General features: G+C 41.4%; 1 protein-coding gene across 1 annotated transcript in view; it reads left to right on the plus strand.

The window, feature by feature from the left end:
• LOC115077508 (vomeronasal type-2 receptor 116-like) overlaps positions 1-19,036 on the plus strand; it is a 71,200-nt gene that overhangs the window by 21,917 nt on the left and 30,247 nt on the right. Inside the window, exon 2 of the mRNA XM_029579799.1 lies at positions 17,215-18,005. Coding sequence (XP_029435659.1) covers positions 17,215-18,005 — 791 coding nt within the window. The remainder of the gene's footprint in view (positions 1-17,214; positions 18,006-19,036) is intronic.

Raw genomic sequence — 19,036 nt, forward strand, 5'->3', positions numbered from 1 at the left:
AGTCAGCCACTGCACAAAATTCACTATAGCCAGATATGTTCAATTTATCCTGCTAAGTAACACTGTTTTGTACAAAAATTAATTCAAAATTACCCTCTTTATCATTATATTGCTGTTAGTGGCTTTGAGTATTTTGGAAAAATTGAAACGTAAATAAACTTGCAATAGTTTGGATTGGAAAGGAAGCATCTGCTGATGTTTTCTATGAACACAGTTAATCTATTTATTAGTTATTGATAGATATTTAATAAAAATGTGCCAGTTACTTAATATTTATGAAAAAAGCAAAAACTTTATAAATCAGGTTCTAAGACAGAAAATATTATTCTATATACATTAATCACTGTCCCATACACCAAATTCATGACCTTTCCAGTCAAATTAATATTTGTCTCTCTGTTATTGAACACACAACATCTGTAAGGCACTATTTAAAACAACCTATATTTAATATTAAATGCACAGCTTAGAAGCAGATATCACTTGAGAGTGAACATTTGCACATCAGGACCCAATAAACACCACATGGTTTCTTCCCAACAGTTGGATCTCGGGTATAAATAGAGAGCTCTCCTCAATGCCCATATTGCTGTCTATTTAAATTCTCCTTTGCGTTGAAGGACTAAGTGTGTACAGATCAACAGATAAACTTCTCTGCCCATCAATCAGAGAAGCCACCCTGACTCTTACAGCATCCTTCTGCCATGCTCAGGAAATAATTGCAGAGCAGGAAAGGCAGACTTCACCACTGATAAACTACTACACAGATTGAAAGATGGGAGTTCATACAGTTCTGATTTTATTGTTTTATAATGCCCTGTGGGAGACTGCTGAGTGTCAATGTAAACTAGGCCGTAATGGGGAGGTAATACGAAGATTGTACAAAGATGGGGATATCATAATTGGGGGAATTATAAGTACAGAAAGCCTTAATATAAGAGAACATCTGCTCTTCACATCTTTTCCTGTAGTAAAAGGAACAACAAAGTAAGTACCATCATGGCTTAGCTCCTATCTGATACATGCTGTGAGTTTTATCTTGGTGGTTAGTCACTGACATAAACTGCAGATGTAGCTTGAACCTGTAAGAGAGACCCTTAAACGCATGAAGACTTGTTGTGATTTTTCATGTTTCTGTCACTGAGTGATAATATGAAGTTAATTATGAGCCGATAGCTTTTTGACTTAGCTGGAAATACAGGTAGTTAGTGAACCCGTTGGAAGTTTGCGGGAAGGAGACTGTGAAGTTTCCCAGAATGAAGCGTCCCTGAGTTTAATGTTTACTCTTTCCAAGCGGCTACTCCAAAAGCTCTAGTGAAATACAGTGGTTTTCAACCTCTATCGGAGTCTGTGAATATATTGCTCACCATTAAAAGACATTCATTGTCAGGGAAATATAAATTGCTCCATGGAAATTCATATGAGGCCACGCTGAGCAGGAGGCGGGTGTTGGTTTGGGCTCAGGGATGCTTCATTCTGGGAAACTTCACAGTCTCCTTCCCGCAAACTTCCAACGGGTTCACTAACTACCTGTATTTCCAGCTGAGTCAAAAAGCGATCAATTTCGAGTTGAATTAGGGAGGGTAAGGGTTCGGAGGGAAAACCCCTTATTTTCCCTTTCATTTTGGCCAGTTTGGTCAAGACATTATTAATCCAACACAGGAAAATGAGATATTCTGCTCTCCAAATATTAACCACACATGAAGGTAGAGAGCAAGAAATATTAGACAGTCCAAACACTTTTTAATTGATGCAAAAGTTCTTTGTTTAATGTTTACTCTTTCCAAGCGGCTACTCCAAAAGCTCTAGTGAAATACAGTGGTTTTCAACCAGGTCCCCCTCTTCGGGAGGGACTGTGTACAGTATATTATTTCAACCACTTAACTCAGGTCCACCACTTAACTCAGGTCAACCACTTAACTCAGATCCAATATCAGGCTCTCCTTTTAACCTGATATTGGACCTGAGATAAGTGGTTGAAATTATACACTGTACTCAGTCCCTCCCGACGTGGGGGACCTGGTTGAAAACCACTGTATTTCACTAGAGCTTTTGGAGTAGCCGCTTGGAAAGAGTAAACATTAAACAAAGAACTTTTGCATCAATTAAAAAGTGTTTGGAATGTCTAATATTTCCTGCTCTCTACCTTCATGTGTGGCAAAAAATTATTAATACCAGAAAGAATAAAAAAGATGCAACTCTTATGCTTAGAGATGCTTCTATGTCGCTCTCTTATCCTTTTTTCCAGAGATTTTCCGGCAGTAAACTAGGTAAGCCAGGTAAACCGGGCAAACCCGGGCAAAGCCGCATGCCCCTTAGGCGCACGTGGCTTTAGCAGAGTGCCGGTGGCTGTGACATGCTGCAGAAGTGCTGGTCTTACAAGGCACTTCCAGCCTCTCCCTCTGACATAAGGCACAGTATGGGCATCCCATTCAGCAAGAAAATGTCCTTACTCACAGATGGTAGCAGTCTCTCTGGTTTTACCAGGTAATTTGAAAAAGGAAAATGTTTCTCCAGCTGCCCTGGTTTCTCCTCAGGAGTGCCGGTCTTAAAAGGCACTTCCGGTTCCTCCCTCTGACATCAGGCACAGTGGCAAGTCCCGTTCAGCAAGAAAATGTTCTTACAGATGGTAGCAGTCTCTCTGGTTTTACCAGATAATTTGAAAAAGGAAAATGTCTCTCCAGCTCCCCTGTGTCTCCAGTTGCCCTTGGCTGTGCATTTTTACTGCATTCTCTGATGTCTCAGATCCTTCTCAATCTCTGGTCTTTTCCCTTTCTCCACTGAAACTAAGGCCTGTTTATGTCTTTCAAAAAAACAAATTTTAAATCAACTACTTTTTTTGATCCTACCACCTCAGGTATCACCAAACTATAATAAAAGTGTGTTCTTCCATGTCTTTTATATTGGTCACCATGTTAGCTTCATATGACAACCCCTAGACATTGAGTTTTGCATTCTCTGGAAAACAATACCTGCTTCTCTTACTGAAGACAGCTAAAGAGCTCCTTGTTTGCATTATATCTCTTGTTTCCCTTTTTTCTTCTTAAGAGTACATATTTAGCTTTTCAAGATCTGCACTATTTCGGTTTGCCTTCTCCATGGTCTTTTGTACATGTGGTCTCCTCACAATACTTAAGAAGTGGTCTAATCAGAAAGCAGGGCAGCCTATTGATCCTAACCCCTATAGACCGTATACCCTATTGCCATATTTTACTTGTCATCATTTTACATGTCATTACATTGAATATCATCTGCTACTCAATGCCAAGTTTTCTACTTTTGCAGTCTTTCTGCACTTTCTTATGATCGATTGCTCTTTTAATAACTTTAAATAATTTTGTTTTACAAATTTCACAACTGTAACCACCTCATTCATTCTTCTCTTTTATAGATCATTTATAAATATGTTAAATAGTACAGGTCTAAGTACCAATCCCTGTGGGTGCTCCTCTAATGAACGTTCTCCATTCATACAGCTAACCATTTAGTCCTACCTTCTGCTTCCAGACTTTTATTCAGTTACCAATTAGGAGTCTCCTTTTTTTAAAATGTTTGTGTCATTTTTGTTTTGGGTTGTTATCCATTTGATTTTGTTTTTAAAATTGTTTGGATGTTAGTGTTCAATGTGCACTAACTGAAAATGTTACTGATATGTTAAAAGTGTCAACTGGGGGAGCAGTTCATTACCTAGAGGTATGGTTCTGCATTCCCAATGGGGATGAGCAGGGCCTGGTAACAAGTAAAAATAAACAAGTGATATAATAGTAGAATCAAGTTCTAGTCAGTGAAAGCAAAAATATATAATGCAAATGCATATTTTGAACTCACCATTCCCTTTGAATTTTATGAAAGGGGCCCCTGACATTTTGGGATATGCAGTTACTCCTTATTTCAGCAATCACCCCCCTCTACATACCAGGCTGTCTCTCTCTCACCTGTCACCACTTCAACCAGTCTTTCTCTCACTTATCACCCCATGCAGTCACTCAAGTCGCTCACCTTCTCACCAGTCACCCCCACACACCAGGGGAATTAAAAGTATGCATATCCCAAATTCCAGGACCCCTTTCATAAAATGCAAAGGGATTGGCAAATTCCAAATATGCATTTGCATTACAAGCTTTCACTGACTAGAATTTGATGGTATTATTATCTCACTTGTCCATTTACAATTGTTACCAGGCACAGGCCATCCCCCCACAAACACCACCTTGCAAACTTGGCAAAATAAACAAGTATCTAAGTAGTTAACCAATGGAAATTCAGAGTCATGTCTCTAGCTAATCATCTGCTCCCCCAATTGACACTCTTTAACTTATCAATAACATTTTCAGTTAGTGTACACATTTTCAGTTAGTGCTAACAGCCAGTTAACATGCACTAAATCCCGTTAGTGAACACTAACACAAACTACCAATTTTTACAAAATTTGTCATTTTTTCATTCGCTTTGTGGTGCTCCCGAAACAAAATGAAATAGATGATTTCATAGCCATTATCTATTTTGTTTAACACAAATGCACATCCCTATTACCAATATACATTGCCTCCTAATCTATTTTTTTTTTATTTGATGAAAAGTCAATATTGGGACACTTCCTTAAATGACCTCTGAAAATCTAAAAACAACTATGTCAACTGGCAAACCTTTATCTTCATGTTTAAAAAATAATTATAAGAGAAGACTTCACTTTGTTAAAACCCATGTTGATCTCCCCCATTAAGCCCTGCCTATGCTCATGAGCAGTAATTTTGATTTTAAGAATAGCTCCTACCATTTTGCCCACAATGCCCTGCACATACAGCAGGCTCATCATTCTGCAGTTTCCTGGATCATCTCTGGAGTCGTTTTTAAAATTTGGCATTACATTGACCACCTCCAGTCCTCAGGTACTGTCACTGTTTCACATGATAGTACACATTACACAAACTACTAGAAGCAGCTTTTCAATTTCATATCTGGGTTCTTTTAGGACTCTGGGATAGATACCATCCAGTCCTGCCAATTTGTAACTCTTTGCATATACTTGAAATTGTTGCTAATACATAGGATACTTTTATCTTGGCATCCAAGATGGTATTTTTCTTCAATACTAAGGCAAATATTTTCAGGGCCCATTTTACCAAAATACATACAGCGAAATAGCCAGCTGATCATGTCCTTTATTTTATTCCAAGAATGTGGACTGTAGGTACACTTCTTGCTTGAACTTGTTTCTGTAGGAGTTTGTGATATATTGCTGCCCTGTGGAATTTAATGTATCTAAATTATTAATGTTTCAGTTGATGTATTTGTTTTTTTAATTTTTATTTCTGAAGTTTTCAAATGTACAAATCAAGAATTCCTTGATACAATATCTGGCTGTTCTTTGCATAGTACTATTATAAAGTAAATTTCATAAATACATTATACACATTTATAAGCCATTTTCTAAGTCCTCAACTAGTGGGAAAATGAATTGTAATATTATAAAGGCATAACAATCCAAAAACAACACAGGAAATAATTGACGACTAACTAGGTTAGTCACTTTTACAATTATAGAGCTACTTAGTTATCTTACTGAGGTTTGTTGTCTCCAGGTTTTGCTCACCTTGTTTATCTATTATTAATTTTTCCAAATGCGCGGGTTGGAAGAAACAATACTTAACAGATTGATATAAGATACAACATTTACATGGAAATTTTAGTTTGTATAAAACACCCATTTGTAATAATTTTGGTTTTAATATAAGAAATTCCTTTCTCCTCCTTTGAGTTTCCTTGGTGACATCTGGGAAAATTCTCACTGCCATATGACAAAATTTCTCCTTAATATTCCTAAAAAATAATTTTTGAACCCATTCTTTATCTGAGTTCAATAGGAAGGAGATTACCATTGTGGCAGGTTGGGCCTCTTCTAAACTTGTGGATTCAAGCATTTCAGTGACATTTAATGACATTCATGATTGAAACGGTTGGTCTTTTTCAGATGTTATTATTTTCCATGAAGGAAGATAGTATACTTGAGTTAAAGGAGGTAAAGCTTGTTGAGGAATTTTAAGATGTTCTAAGGCAAATCTGTTCCACATTTCTTTTGCTGAGAAATTACACTTTAGGAAAATTTACCAATCTAAGATTTCTACTTCTGGATTGATTTTCCAGATTTTCCATTCTTCTAATCAAGAATTGGTTTCCTTTCATTATCAATTCATTCTCTTTACTTAGATTTTTCAATTCCTCAGAATTTCTCTCTATAGCCTGATCCCTTACTAAATCATCACTGATTATCTTATTAACTTCATATTCCATTTCTTCTATATTTTTCACTATAGGTTTTAATTGTAATGATACATTTTTATTTAAAACAACTAACGTTTCCCATATAACTTCCAATAAAAATGTATGTGGTCTTACAATTGGTATTATTTCAAACTCTTCACCTTTTAATGTGGATTCCTGGATCATCAACAACCCCTCTCTAACATTCCCTTCTAATTCACTAGACTTTCTAGTTTGCTCTGCTCCTTGAACCCCTGTTGTTCCCAGTCCACCCTCTATGTTGTCGCTTTTCCTTAGAGAAGACAATGTATCCTCAATAGGTTCAGGTCTTAAAATAACAGGGTTCCTGGGAGGCACTCTATCATCCAGGGAAACTGAGATCTCCAGGTCACGAGGGCTTGCGGTGCCTTCCCGCAAGCCTTCAGGCGACATTTCACCCAGTCTTATGGCATTCCTTCTAATGTGGGCATCCAAAGGACCCAACACTGGACTCACTAAAGTTCCTTCAGAAAAGAACCTCTCTCGTGCCCTTCGTTTCCGGGCCGAGTGAGGCATAGTTTAGGAAAAATCTAGCTGTAATAAGAAGGTACTTAGCTATAGCTAGTCCGGGCATTTTATTTCTTTTGGCACAGTGAAGGCACAGAGTCTTTAAAGCCTACAGAGGGTTAGAATTAAAAAAAGAAAGAAAGAGGAAATGAGAAAATATGTGCTTACCCCTATTTGCCTGTGTAACTCAAACCCCTTTGCTATTATTCATCTCTCCTTTTGTTCATGTCTTTCTCCCATACACATTCTCTTTACATTATGTCTGACTTGTTTCTATTTTATTTCAGTATTTGTTTAGTATATTGCAAAACATTTGGATTTTAAAAAAATGTCCATTTGCTTTACCATCTCCCCAGACCACTTTTTTATGAAAGCAGTCAGATGTTTCGGAAGATTTACTTTTATGCTGAGGAGATGGATAAGAGCAACATTAGCAATCATTATAGCGCCATCTATCGGTGGGCTGGGTAACATGCGCAAGCACTGACAGACACACTACCAAGCCTGATATATTATAGATTTTATATAATGATATTCTGCATACAGTCATAATGGTTCACATAATGGTTCACAATATAAATGATAAGGGGAATGGAACAACTACCCTATGAGGAAAGACTAAAGAGGTTAGGACTTTTCAGCTTGGAGAAGAGACGACTGAGGGGGGGATATGATAGAGATGTTTAAAATCATGAGAGGTCTAGAACAGGTAGATGTGAATCGGTTATTTACTCTTTCGGATAATAGAAAGACCAGGGGGCACTCCATGAAGTTAGCATGGGGCACATTTAAAACTAATCGGAGAAAGTTCTTTTTTACTCAACGCACAATTAAACTCTGGAATTTGTTGCCAGAGGATGTGGTTAGTGCAGTTAGTATAGCTGTGTTTAAAAAAGGATTGGATAAGTTATTGGAGGAGAAGTCCATTACCTGCTATTAAGTTCACTTAGAGAATAGCCACTGCCATTAGCAATGGTAACATGGAATAGACTAGGGATGTGAATCGTTTTTCAACGATTAAAATTATCATCCGATAATTTTAATATCGTCTTAAATCGTTATAGAACACAATACAATAGAAATTCTAACGATTTATCGTTAAAAATCGTTAAATCATGTTAGTGCGCACTAACGGGAGTTAGTGCGCACTAACATGCAGGAAGATCATAACACCCCTGGTATCAGGGTTAGGGCACTGTGTGCAGGAAGATCACAACACTCCTGGTATTAATAGGGATAGGGCACTGTGTGCAGGAAGATCACAACACCCCTGGTGTCAGGGTTAGGGCACTGTGTGCAGGAAGATCACAACACCCCTGGTATCAGGGTTAGGGCACAAGTTCTAGTCACATTGACTGATCACATTACTTTTTTTGTCAAGCTACCAACTGTTTCCATTTCCCATCCCCCATATATTGTCAGTGGGAACCTTGGTAACATGAATAAATAAGAGGGCAGCCAATAGGAATACATATTCATTCCTAAACTGACCTTAACTGACCTGAAAAGTGTCAAATTGTATCATTTTCTGTTAGTGCGCACTAACGGGAGTTAGTGCGCACTAACTCCCGGTTAGTGCGCACTAATCGGAAAAAACGATTTTTTAACTAAAAAATCGTGCCAAACACGATTTTCATCTCCTGCCAGACGATTTCAATCGTTAAGACGATATGGCACATGATTCACATCCCTAGAATAGACTTAGTTTTTGGGTACTTGCCAGGTTCTTGTGGCCTGGATTGGCCACTGTTGAAAGCAGGATGTTGGGCTTGATGGACCCTTGGTCTGACCCAGTATGGCATTTTCTTATGTTCTTATGTTCTTCTTATCCTCAAATCAAAATAATTACAAAAGAGGTTCAAATAAAATCTATAATATATTTTCTTTTTCTCAATCTGAGTGGAGACGTCACACATGAACCGGCGGCATAATCGTATGAGGTACCATTTTGCACATGGAACCAACAAAAGCATATAAATCACTTGTTCATCATTAAGATATGTCAGTGCCGATGTTCATGTCAAAGAGCTGAAAGGATCAATTCAAAATTTGCTGCGAATAATTTTCATTATACTACAGTTATTTGCAAGCCCCTGAGGCAGCCATTCTTGTGTGGTGAAACTCGGCCTGTGTCGGGCTGTTTTATTGTTACCAAACATCTCCATCTAATAAAGATTTGTACCAGCAAGGGCACAAACCTCGGGGGTGTCCCCCCATAATGATGTCATCCATTTTTACTTTAAAAGGTCTTTGGTTGCCTATCTCTAATGAGTTAGCAAGGAACTCCAACAGGACTTGCTTCGGCAGCCAACGATACTTGCAAGAACGATCCAAGTCAGTGAGGGGAATCCTTCCCCACTGCTCGGCCTTTTCAAACTTACCAGGAGTACCCGCTCCATGGGGGCTCTGCTCTCTCTTTTTGATTTCAGATTGCCTGTGAATACTCAGAAGATTCCTCATTGCCGGGAAGCGATCGCAGACGTGAACACAGTAAGTTCTATTGTAATAGGAATTGGTACTCGCTCCACGAGGGCCTACATTCCTATGGCTTTGAAGACTCCCTTCCATCCAGTATACTCCCTTCCATCCAGTATACCATGTCAAAGAGCTGAAAGTATCAATTCAAAATTTGTTGCGAATAAGTTTCATTATACTACAGTTATTTGCAAGCCCCTGAGGCAGCCACTCTTGTGTGGCGAAACTCGGCCTGTGTCAGGAGGTTTTATTGTTACCAAATGTCTCCATCTAATAAAGATATTGAAAAGGACATTCTTCAGGCATCTACTTTCTTAGGCTTGCCCACGGCTTTTCTAGATCGCCTACCTTGTTGTTTTTTGGGCCCTTGCTGGTACAAAGTCTGGAGCACGCGCCCCCATACCTCATCAGGAACATGGCAGATCCGTAGCGTCAAGCCAGCCCGGGGACACCGGGACCAAGAGGCAGGGAGAAACCGCGGCTGCAACTGTCCATCAGAGCCGAAGGGAGTCGCTCCCAAGGTAGAGAGAGGGGTGAGAAGAGGCACGAACGCAACAGAAAGACAGTTTGCTAAATAAATTTTGCCAGCCCTGGCTTTAGCAAATGTGCCTCCAGTCCACATCCCTTGCCCTGGGTGAAAACAATTTTGTTTTTCCTTTTCAGCTAACGCTTCCATAAAAGAGCATATGTGCCAATAAAAAGGCTTGCTGCCTGGGCGTAGAACGGGTACAGTTGCTAATCATTAATAAATGAGTAACAAGTAAAATAAAATCAATCACAAATAAAATCTTAAGAGAAACATCAAACCAAGTTATATTGTGACATTGTAAAAATGAAGGCAGCAAAACTGACAGACTGAAGTTATTATGTGGATATAAGTGGGTGCCTCAATAAGCTGTCATTCCTGTGTTAAAGCATCACCAGAAATTCCTACCAGATCAGTTTTTAAAGCTTATAAAAGGCTCCATTTATTTCACGTAATTCTATAATTCTTATCCATATTTCATTATATTTTCACTGAGGTTTGATTTTATAATATCAGATTTTGAGAAGTAATTTACCTTGGCAGATATCTGCTTAGTAGGGTTAATTGGTTATTTGGACTTTCCCATACCTTATCCAGGTTATTCATAACATGTGTACTTTTACCTGTATTCTGTGGAGGCATTCCTGGAGGTGGGGTTAGTGTGGAGAATGCAACAAGGTGTATAGTTTTTTTATTTCTATAAATTGCATGCATAGTTTTCCTCAGGAAAGGTTTTTGCAGAAAAAAAGAACAGATTCAATTATCTGTGGGTACTATTTCTTGGTAGATTATTCAAAAAGGAAATTATGCTCATTCTTAACTTTACAAAACTGGTGGAGGAGTAAATTTAGCCATGGATGCAAACAGGTGGAGAGGGTAAATGTACCCAAGGATTTGCAGGAAAAGCACAGTTTTGAATATTGCTCCATTAATGTCATTACAGTATGATTGCAAGCCTGTACTTCGATTTCCTGGCCTTTGTTTGGACAGTGGAAGAGATTAATAGCTCGGAGATCTTACCCAACCTGACATTGGGGTACCAAATAGATGAGCCTTACAACAATCCAGTCTTTATGCTTTTGGCTGCCATACATACATTTTCCGGAAAAGATGCCATGATCCCTAATTACAGCTGCACAAGATCTGGAAGACTGGCTGCTGTCATTGAAGGCCTTCCTGCTCAGCTGTCTAGTCAGATGTCTGACATATTCAGGATATACCACTACCCGCAGGTCAGGGAGCTTCTTGATTTTGTTTTACTTCCTTCTGCGTACCCAATCTCAACAAAATATGATCTTTCTCTACAATGATTCCAAATGATTAGCTACAGATGGTTAACTGATAATTTGAAGTGATTTAAATAATAATTTAAAGAATTTTTTTTTATAAAGATACATTTAAAGCAACTAATTATATGGAGAACAGGTGCAAACTGATGCCTGGGACTTGGCCCAGGAAGGTACCGGGTCTAGGACCGGTGCATCAACCTAGCCCAGAGGCTGGGTTCTAATGCGTCAACCTTGGGCAAGGGAGGAGTCCAGGCCTGATGCCACAGCTCAGCCTAGATGCCAGAAACTGACTCCAGGGACTTGACCTGGACTTAGGCGTGATGACAGGGCTTGGCCTGGAGGCCAGGTCCTGATGCTTGGGCTTGAGTTCAGGCCTCAGATCAGTAACAATGGAATCCTCTTCTTTCTTCATAAATGGAGTTAATTAGTTCTGAAGCAACTCCAGCTCATGGCCTCAGTTTACAAAGAAAGGACCACTTTGTCAGAGTTTCGGGGTCTGGGCTCTGAGCCTGTTCTTGACCCTAGGACAAGGCTAAGGCATCAGGAGCCAATCTCCAGGCCAACCCTGTGTCAGGCCTGGGTAATTGCCCAAGCCCAGGTTTCAGGATCTAGTCTCTGGATCAAAACCCGATTTTTCAGCATTAGGACTAGGCCTCCAGGCTGGGCCATGGTGTCTGTCCTGAGTGCAAGCCCTGGCTTAGACTGAGGCCCAGGTGTCATCACCCAGTCTCTGGGTTGGGGATGGTGTCAGGCCTGGGTCTGGGTTGAGATCCCGACATCAGGACATGGCCTCTGGCCTGGGCTACTGCTTCAGGCCCAAGGTCCAGGCATCATCACATGGCCTGGAACTCGGATACTTGATGGATCAATTAAGTGATTGTTCTTGGGGGGGGGGGGAGCTTAAGCCTTGGATAAGGCCCCGGTATAGGCTGAAGATCAAAGCATCATGCTCGAGGGCCTTGTCCTATGACCCAGGCAAAGCCCTGTCCTCGGGCCTAGGCTTAGACTTGAAATATTCATTTCAAACAAAGGCAATGAATATGGTTCAATTCATTTAGAGGGACCCAGATTCATTTTGGGACACCCCCCCCCCCCCCCCCGAATGAAATAAATGCTGTTATTCATTGTGTTATTGAAATGTTCATAATGATAACATCATATGTGAGCATCCTATGCAAAAAGCATTCACATCTGTAGCATACTGTATGTTTTGTTCTGGTGTCCTTACCTTCCCTGGCAGGTAAGGACAAATTGACTGGTGTCCAGGGCCTCACCCATGCCATTAAATATATCGTGTCCCTGTCATTGCATCAGTTACTCCTCCATGGCCATCAGGATGATGGGACAGGGCGCACCCCCTCCAGTCTGTCATATGTATTTTTTCCTGCTTGCATCCTTCTTCTTGAACTGCACCTTGACATCATGGTAGTGATGGGTAACTTGCTCATCAGTCCTTTCGATTCTGATGAATCTTGATATGGCCTGTGTGATGGTCTTCCATATCTGGCTCTTGATGGCTATTGACATCTTCACTGCCTGTCACCTGATCAGCATGTTGTAGTTTTCCAGGATGCCTTCAATGAGCAGGTGATTCTCCTCCACACTGAACTTGAAGGCCATGGTCTTTCTGCTGCCTGGCTGCCTGAGTATTGGGTTTAGTTTAGGTTTATTAACAATGTATATATTGTTTACTTCATATAAATTTCATAGCGGGTTGCCACTTCCAGAGATGTTGTGTCACTCCCTTCATTCTTACTTTCATTCCTGCTGCTAGCTTCCTGCCTTCCTCCACACTCTTCCTATGCCTGCTCTGACAACTGCCCCACACTCTACCCTCACTCTCAGGCACTTGGCCCATCCTCTTCCCTCTACACTTTCATGGCTACACCCCTTCCCAACCTGCCTTCTCTCCTTTCTAAATCTACTTCTACTCTTCCTCATTTCTCTCCTACCACTCTCCCCGACCACTCCTGATCTCCTCCTCACACCTCTCATCATGTCTTTGTTCCTGCCTCTTTTCACACCTCTTTTCACACCTCCTCTCACACTTCTTCTTCCTGTATCCACACACATACCTGTTATGCCCACACTCACTCCTTTCGCCCTCCATCCTCACATATCTCACCACCCACACACTCCTCTCTTGAAATTTCTAAACAAATTGGGAAAGACAGACAAATATGACAAACTTTCAAAAACTTTCACTCTTCTTTCACACACAGAAAAAGACAAGAGACAAAGGGATAGGTGAACAATAGGAGTGCACAGGGTAGAAATGTTGTTTTACTTTTTATTTTCATTATTAAGTAATTTACCTCATGAATTTCATTTCTTTTTATGCTTATTTTCTTTTCTTTAGTTTATGAAACAAAATAAACATAAAAATAAATGCAATAAAACAAAAAATAAATGGGGGCCTCATGAGGCCACCTGTCACCTCATGGGCCAAGGTCCTAAAAAAATGCAGGGACCAATATCCTTCTTAGCCACCCTTACCTGGTATGAGGGGGATTTGCTGACAGGGCCAAGGCTCAGGCAAAAGCATGGGCCTTGTGTAGAACTAGTCCACAATAGGTTACCACAATGTCATCCTAGGCCCTAAGCAAATCACAGGCTTTGAGGCCTGGTCCCAATATCATTGTGTAAGCCTTGGCCTAGGCATAGGCCCACGTATGACTTTGGGACCTGCTCCGGAGACTGGGTCTAGATGCCAGAGGCTGAGACCCGATGATAGGGCCCAACTCAGAGGCTGGGTCCCAATGCCTGGGCATCAGTCTAAGCCCAGGCCCAAGGCAGGAGGACAAAACTCAGGCCATCTTCTTGTAACATGTCATCAGGCATCAGGACCTGGCCTTTGGGTTGGGATCTGTGTTGAGCCTGAGTATGGGCTAATGCACAGGTGTTTCAGGACCCAGTCTCCAGAATGAGCCTTGGCATCAGCCTGGGTCCAGGTTGAGGCCCAACATCAACATCAACATCAACATCAGGATCCAATCTCTGGACTGGGCTTCAGCATTAGGCCTGGCCTGGGGCTTGGCCTAAGCCGAGTCCCAGATGTCAGCACCCATTCTCTTGATAAAGTACTGGCCTCAGGCTTGGGTCCAAGCCTTGGCCTAGGCCGAGGTCCATGCATCGGGATCCCGCCTCTAAGCTAGTTCAGGATAGCAGATTACATAAGTGGGGGCAGGGAAGGTTTCGGTCCACAGCAACATTTTTGGGACCTGAGCATTGCTCAGATCTCATCCTAGGCCCTAATGTTGGGCCATTGCCTAGACATAGACCCCTACATTGTGAGGATGTAGGTGATTGACTTTTCTTTGTCTCTTGCTTGTTTTTTCATTGTTCACTAGACATGTAACATTCAGGAGGAAAAACATAGGAAATAACAATATAGAAAATAACAAAAATTACCAATTTTGTTCTCAAAATTAAACAATTAGAGAACAAAATAGGTAATTTTGTTATTTCCTATTTTTTTTCTCCTGAATGTAATGTCTAGTGAATAATGAAGAAACAAGCAAGAGACACAGATAACTCATCTGAGTAATTTAATACAGCAACACCTAGAGCCACCTAACTCCTTATAACAACTCCTCTCACCACCAATGCCTGAAACACCCTCAAAGGAGCAGCTGCAGGAAGCCAGTTTTTATGATTCCAAATAATATTACATGATGCGGTTATATAATGTACCAATACTAAATTATGTAAAAATAAATCACAGAAAAAAATATTTCTTACTTCCAATATTTTGAGTGGACTATTTAACTGTGTAAACAATCGACCATCATAAAGCACAAGGTCAAGTATATCTTATATGGAAACAATATGGTATCTATGGTAACCCATAGATATCATATGGTATCTATACCATAGATACCATAATATATATATATATATATATATATATATATATATTATGGCGTCACGTTTGGCGTCACGTGCCGTGACGCCAAATGTCATGACGTCACGCCTTGAGCGGTTCAATTGCACGAACAGGGGCCGCTTTTGCCCGTGCAGGCGTACATCTTCGCGAGCAGCTGGAGGCAGGAGAGGGGAGCCGCGGTCGTCCTCGCCGATGTCCAGAGGGGGGCTGCAAAAAGTAAGTTGCTTCATCGCTTTACACTGCCAGTCCCCCCTCCCCTCCTCCCGGAGCAAGGCTGCTTTTCGTGCCCTGCTTCGGGAGGAGGGGAGGGGGGACTGGCAATCCCGAGCGTAGGATTGCCCGTCCTCTCTCCCCTCGCTCTTGCTACTTTTTTTTTCGCTTTACACTGCCAGTCCTGTCTCCCCTCCTCCCGGAGCAAGGCTGCTTTCGTGCCTTGCTTCGGGAGGAGGGGAGAGGGCTGACAATCACCTGCCCGCCGGCTCCCGCCTCGATGACAGCACGCCCGCCCGCCGGCTCCCGTCTCGATGACAGCCCCCTGGATGAACGCGCGCCCACCGGCTCCCACCGCCGCTGCCTGGTTAAACGCGCGCCCGCTGGCTCCCACCGCCGCTGCCACCGCCTGGATAAACGCGCACCCGCCGGCTCCCACCGCACCTGGATGAACACGCGCCCACCCGCCCGCCGGTTCCCACCTCAATGACAGCCCGCCGGCTACTGCCTCGATGAACTCGCTCCCGCCGGCTCCCACCCGTAAGTTAACTTTTTTTACACTTTTGTTTTTTACACTTTTGTTTTAAAGTACCATGTCAGTTGAAATGACATTTGCAATGACAGGTACCAGCGCACCCAGGATACTGTATAAGCGCTGTATTAAGCGCCTATACAGTAAAATGGGTTGTGCGGGCCTAACCCTTCGCCTAACGCTTCGCAGACGCGGCTTGCATTTGCAAGCAATTTAAATAGAGTATCGAGCGGTATGTGAGCAGGACTGTGCGTGTGGGGAATGAGGGTGCGCCCGGCACTGCCGCACTCTTTCTAACGCGTCCTTGCTGTATCGACCTGTTTGACAGCAAAGGTAGGGGGGGGATTTAGGTAGGGCTGAGGGGTGGGTTAAATAGGGGAAGGGAGGGGAAGGTGGGGTGGATCAAAAGGAAAATTCCCTCCAAGGCCGTTCCGATTTCGTAGCGGCCTCGGAGGGAATGGGGAAAGCCATTGGTCCTCCCCTAGGGCTTGGCATGTGCAAGGTGCACAAGTGTGCACCGCCTTGCGTGTACTGACCCCGGATGTACATTTGTGCGTGCCGGGTAGCGCACACAAATGTACCCTGCGTGTGTAAAATTAAAAATCTGCCCCACAATGTTAGAAAACAACCTTAAAAAAAATCACCAAACAAAGCAAACATCAAAAGCATTGATGATCTCCAAGCATTTGAGCTACTATTATTATCCACAGGTAATTTGAAGATTGCTGTAATTTAATGCCTACCAAATTCATTGGGATATAATTTCTCACCTTTGATTGAGGACTATGAGGTTTGTAATATTGATTTGAGCAGAATGATTTTAGTTGAAGACTTTAATTTACACATAGACATGTATCTGCTCAGCACATTGTGAGAACATTTTTAACATTATAAATTCTTTAGGATCTGAAGAAGAATTCCATTCACCAACTCTTAAGAAAGGGCATTTGCTTGACCTGGCTTTTCTTGATTTAATTACATGCATGCCAGATCTTTACCTATCGACAACAAGAGATTGCCTTGGTCCAACCATTTTAGTATGACCTTATATTTACTAATTTGCAGGGGTCTACCTTTGGAGATTAAATAGGTCTTATTCTAAATCACTCATGGACTCTTATTTTAGGTTTTTCTCCAAATGGGAGAAATAATGTATATATCAAAAAATATGAATGAGATGGTTGGGAATCAAACCAGTAACTAGTTGCCCAGGAATGAGTAGTCTCATCTTCTCAGATCTTCCAACTAATATTTTCAAGCACACTATTCTAATACTGACAATCAAATACTAAATTCTGTCATTTCACAGATTTAATCAAAATCTACTCTCTCAATATACACACTATTCTAACATTAATAGTTAAAAACTAAGCTTTACTAACTCACAGAATTAAGCAAAGTAAAATTATGTTTTTAAAATGTAATATGTGAAGAAAATTAATTCTTAGTGATTGTGATGAATGCAAAATTATTGTTTTTTTCTCAACAGATCAGCTATGCCTCGCAGAATATTTTATGAGTGACACTGTTAAGTTTCCTTATTTCTATCGAACAGTCCCCAATGAGCTGTCCCTCTGCAATGGGATAGTCAAGTTATTAAAGCATTTCAACTGGACCTGGGTTGGTATCGTTGCATCCAATGATGACAGCAGCATGAGGGCTATCCAGATCCTGAAAGAAGGGATAGAGCAGAACGGGGGCTGCATTGAATTCATAGAAATCATGCACATGAATATTGTCACATCAGAAAAGATACAGAAATTTAAGAAGACCATCTATGCATCATCAGCTAATGTCATCATTCTCTATTTAAGTTTTGATTATGAGATAAATATGCTACAATTTTCTGATACTTTGGAGATATCTGGCAAGGTTTGGATCAATATATGTGTATATGACTTTTCCTCAATTAACTCAGTGGACTATAATAAGAACAACACCTTGGTATTCACAGTAGAAAAGAAAAATATTCCAGACTTCTCCAAATTTATCCGTGAAGTGAATCCTCTCCTGTTTCAAAGAAATTATTATACAAAGATGTGGTGGGAAAACCTGTGTCACAGCTATTGCCCCAAGAGCATCAGAAAGTCTTGCAGCTATAATGAAACATTGCACCACAGCAATCACTGTGGCTCATTATACTATGGGAACAGTTATAGTGTGCACAATGCTGTGTCTGCCCTGGCTCATGCGCTGCATGACATGATCATGGATAAACCTGGAAACAAAGCCACGTGGCATGCAGAAAGTTGGTCATTTTTGGATGATTTTCCATGGAAGGTAACATTTGTTCGAGGAAAACAAAATCAGTCGTACATTGTAGGGATGTGCATATTAAAATAGTTTGGATCTTTTTATTGGGCTTTGTTTCTTGATTTAATGATTCATTTCTACCTGGATAAGCTTCCGAACAGAACCCTTCCACCTGCCATCAATAAGCCATGACACACACCTACCCATTTGGGCTAAGCAAAGCTCAGCTGGGGCCAACCCATATTCTTTGAACCCGACCTATTTCCCTGTCATCAGCAAAGACCTCCCCACTTACCTCTTCTAGGGGGGTTCTTCCAGCAAGAAAAGAGCAGGTATGATGCACATTTTCTTTTGTATGGCCCCCTGTTATGAACGTAGTGAACAGTCTGCTGGGAGGAGAAATCTGTTAATGACGTGCTATCTGATGGGAGGAGCAATCAGACAGTAGTTAGCAATCTGTTGTACTCCATGGGAGGAGTTAGCAATCTATTGTTGATCTGACTGCGGAGAGAGCAAACTGTTAGAATTATGTTATTGTTGACTCCTAAGGAAGGAGGAGTCAGCAGTCTTATTAGAATCTGAGTTGCAAGCTCCTGAAGGAGGGAGGAGATAGCAATCCGTAGTGTCTCAAATATTGTCTTGCTATGGAGTAGCAATCTGAAATGAATCTGATATAGTTGTGGGTGGATCCCTGGGCCGGTGGTAGATGACCATGCCCCCAGGAGGATATCCCGAGAGGGACCAATGGCTAGGCTTGAGGATGGAGACAGCCACACATTAGTTCTTTTATTAAACAGGTTTTTGAAACCACCAGAGGTGGCAGTAGTGAGTTGATATGCCCGGCAGGGCTGTAGTCCCTCAGGTACTGGAACAGCGATCCCAGGATGGCTGAGCTGTTGAGAAACTATAGAAAGTGAGTAGGCAGAGTAGGCAGAGTTCATGAACATAACTAGATGACAAAACTCACATAAGGTCTCAAGGAAGCTCAGGAGCTGGAAAGGTTTAGGCCCTCGAGGAGCGAGTACCTGGTTCCAGGGAAAGCTCTGAGAGAGCGATGG

The sequence above is a fragment of the Rhinatrema bivittatum genome, chromosome 16 (genome assembly GCF_901001135.1).
Source record: "Rhinatrema bivittatum chromosome 16, aRhiBiv1.1, whole genome shotgun sequence".
Classification (NCBI taxonomy): Eukaryota; Metazoa; Chordata; class Amphibia; order Gymnophiona; family Rhinatrematidae; genus Rhinatrema; species Rhinatrema bivittatum.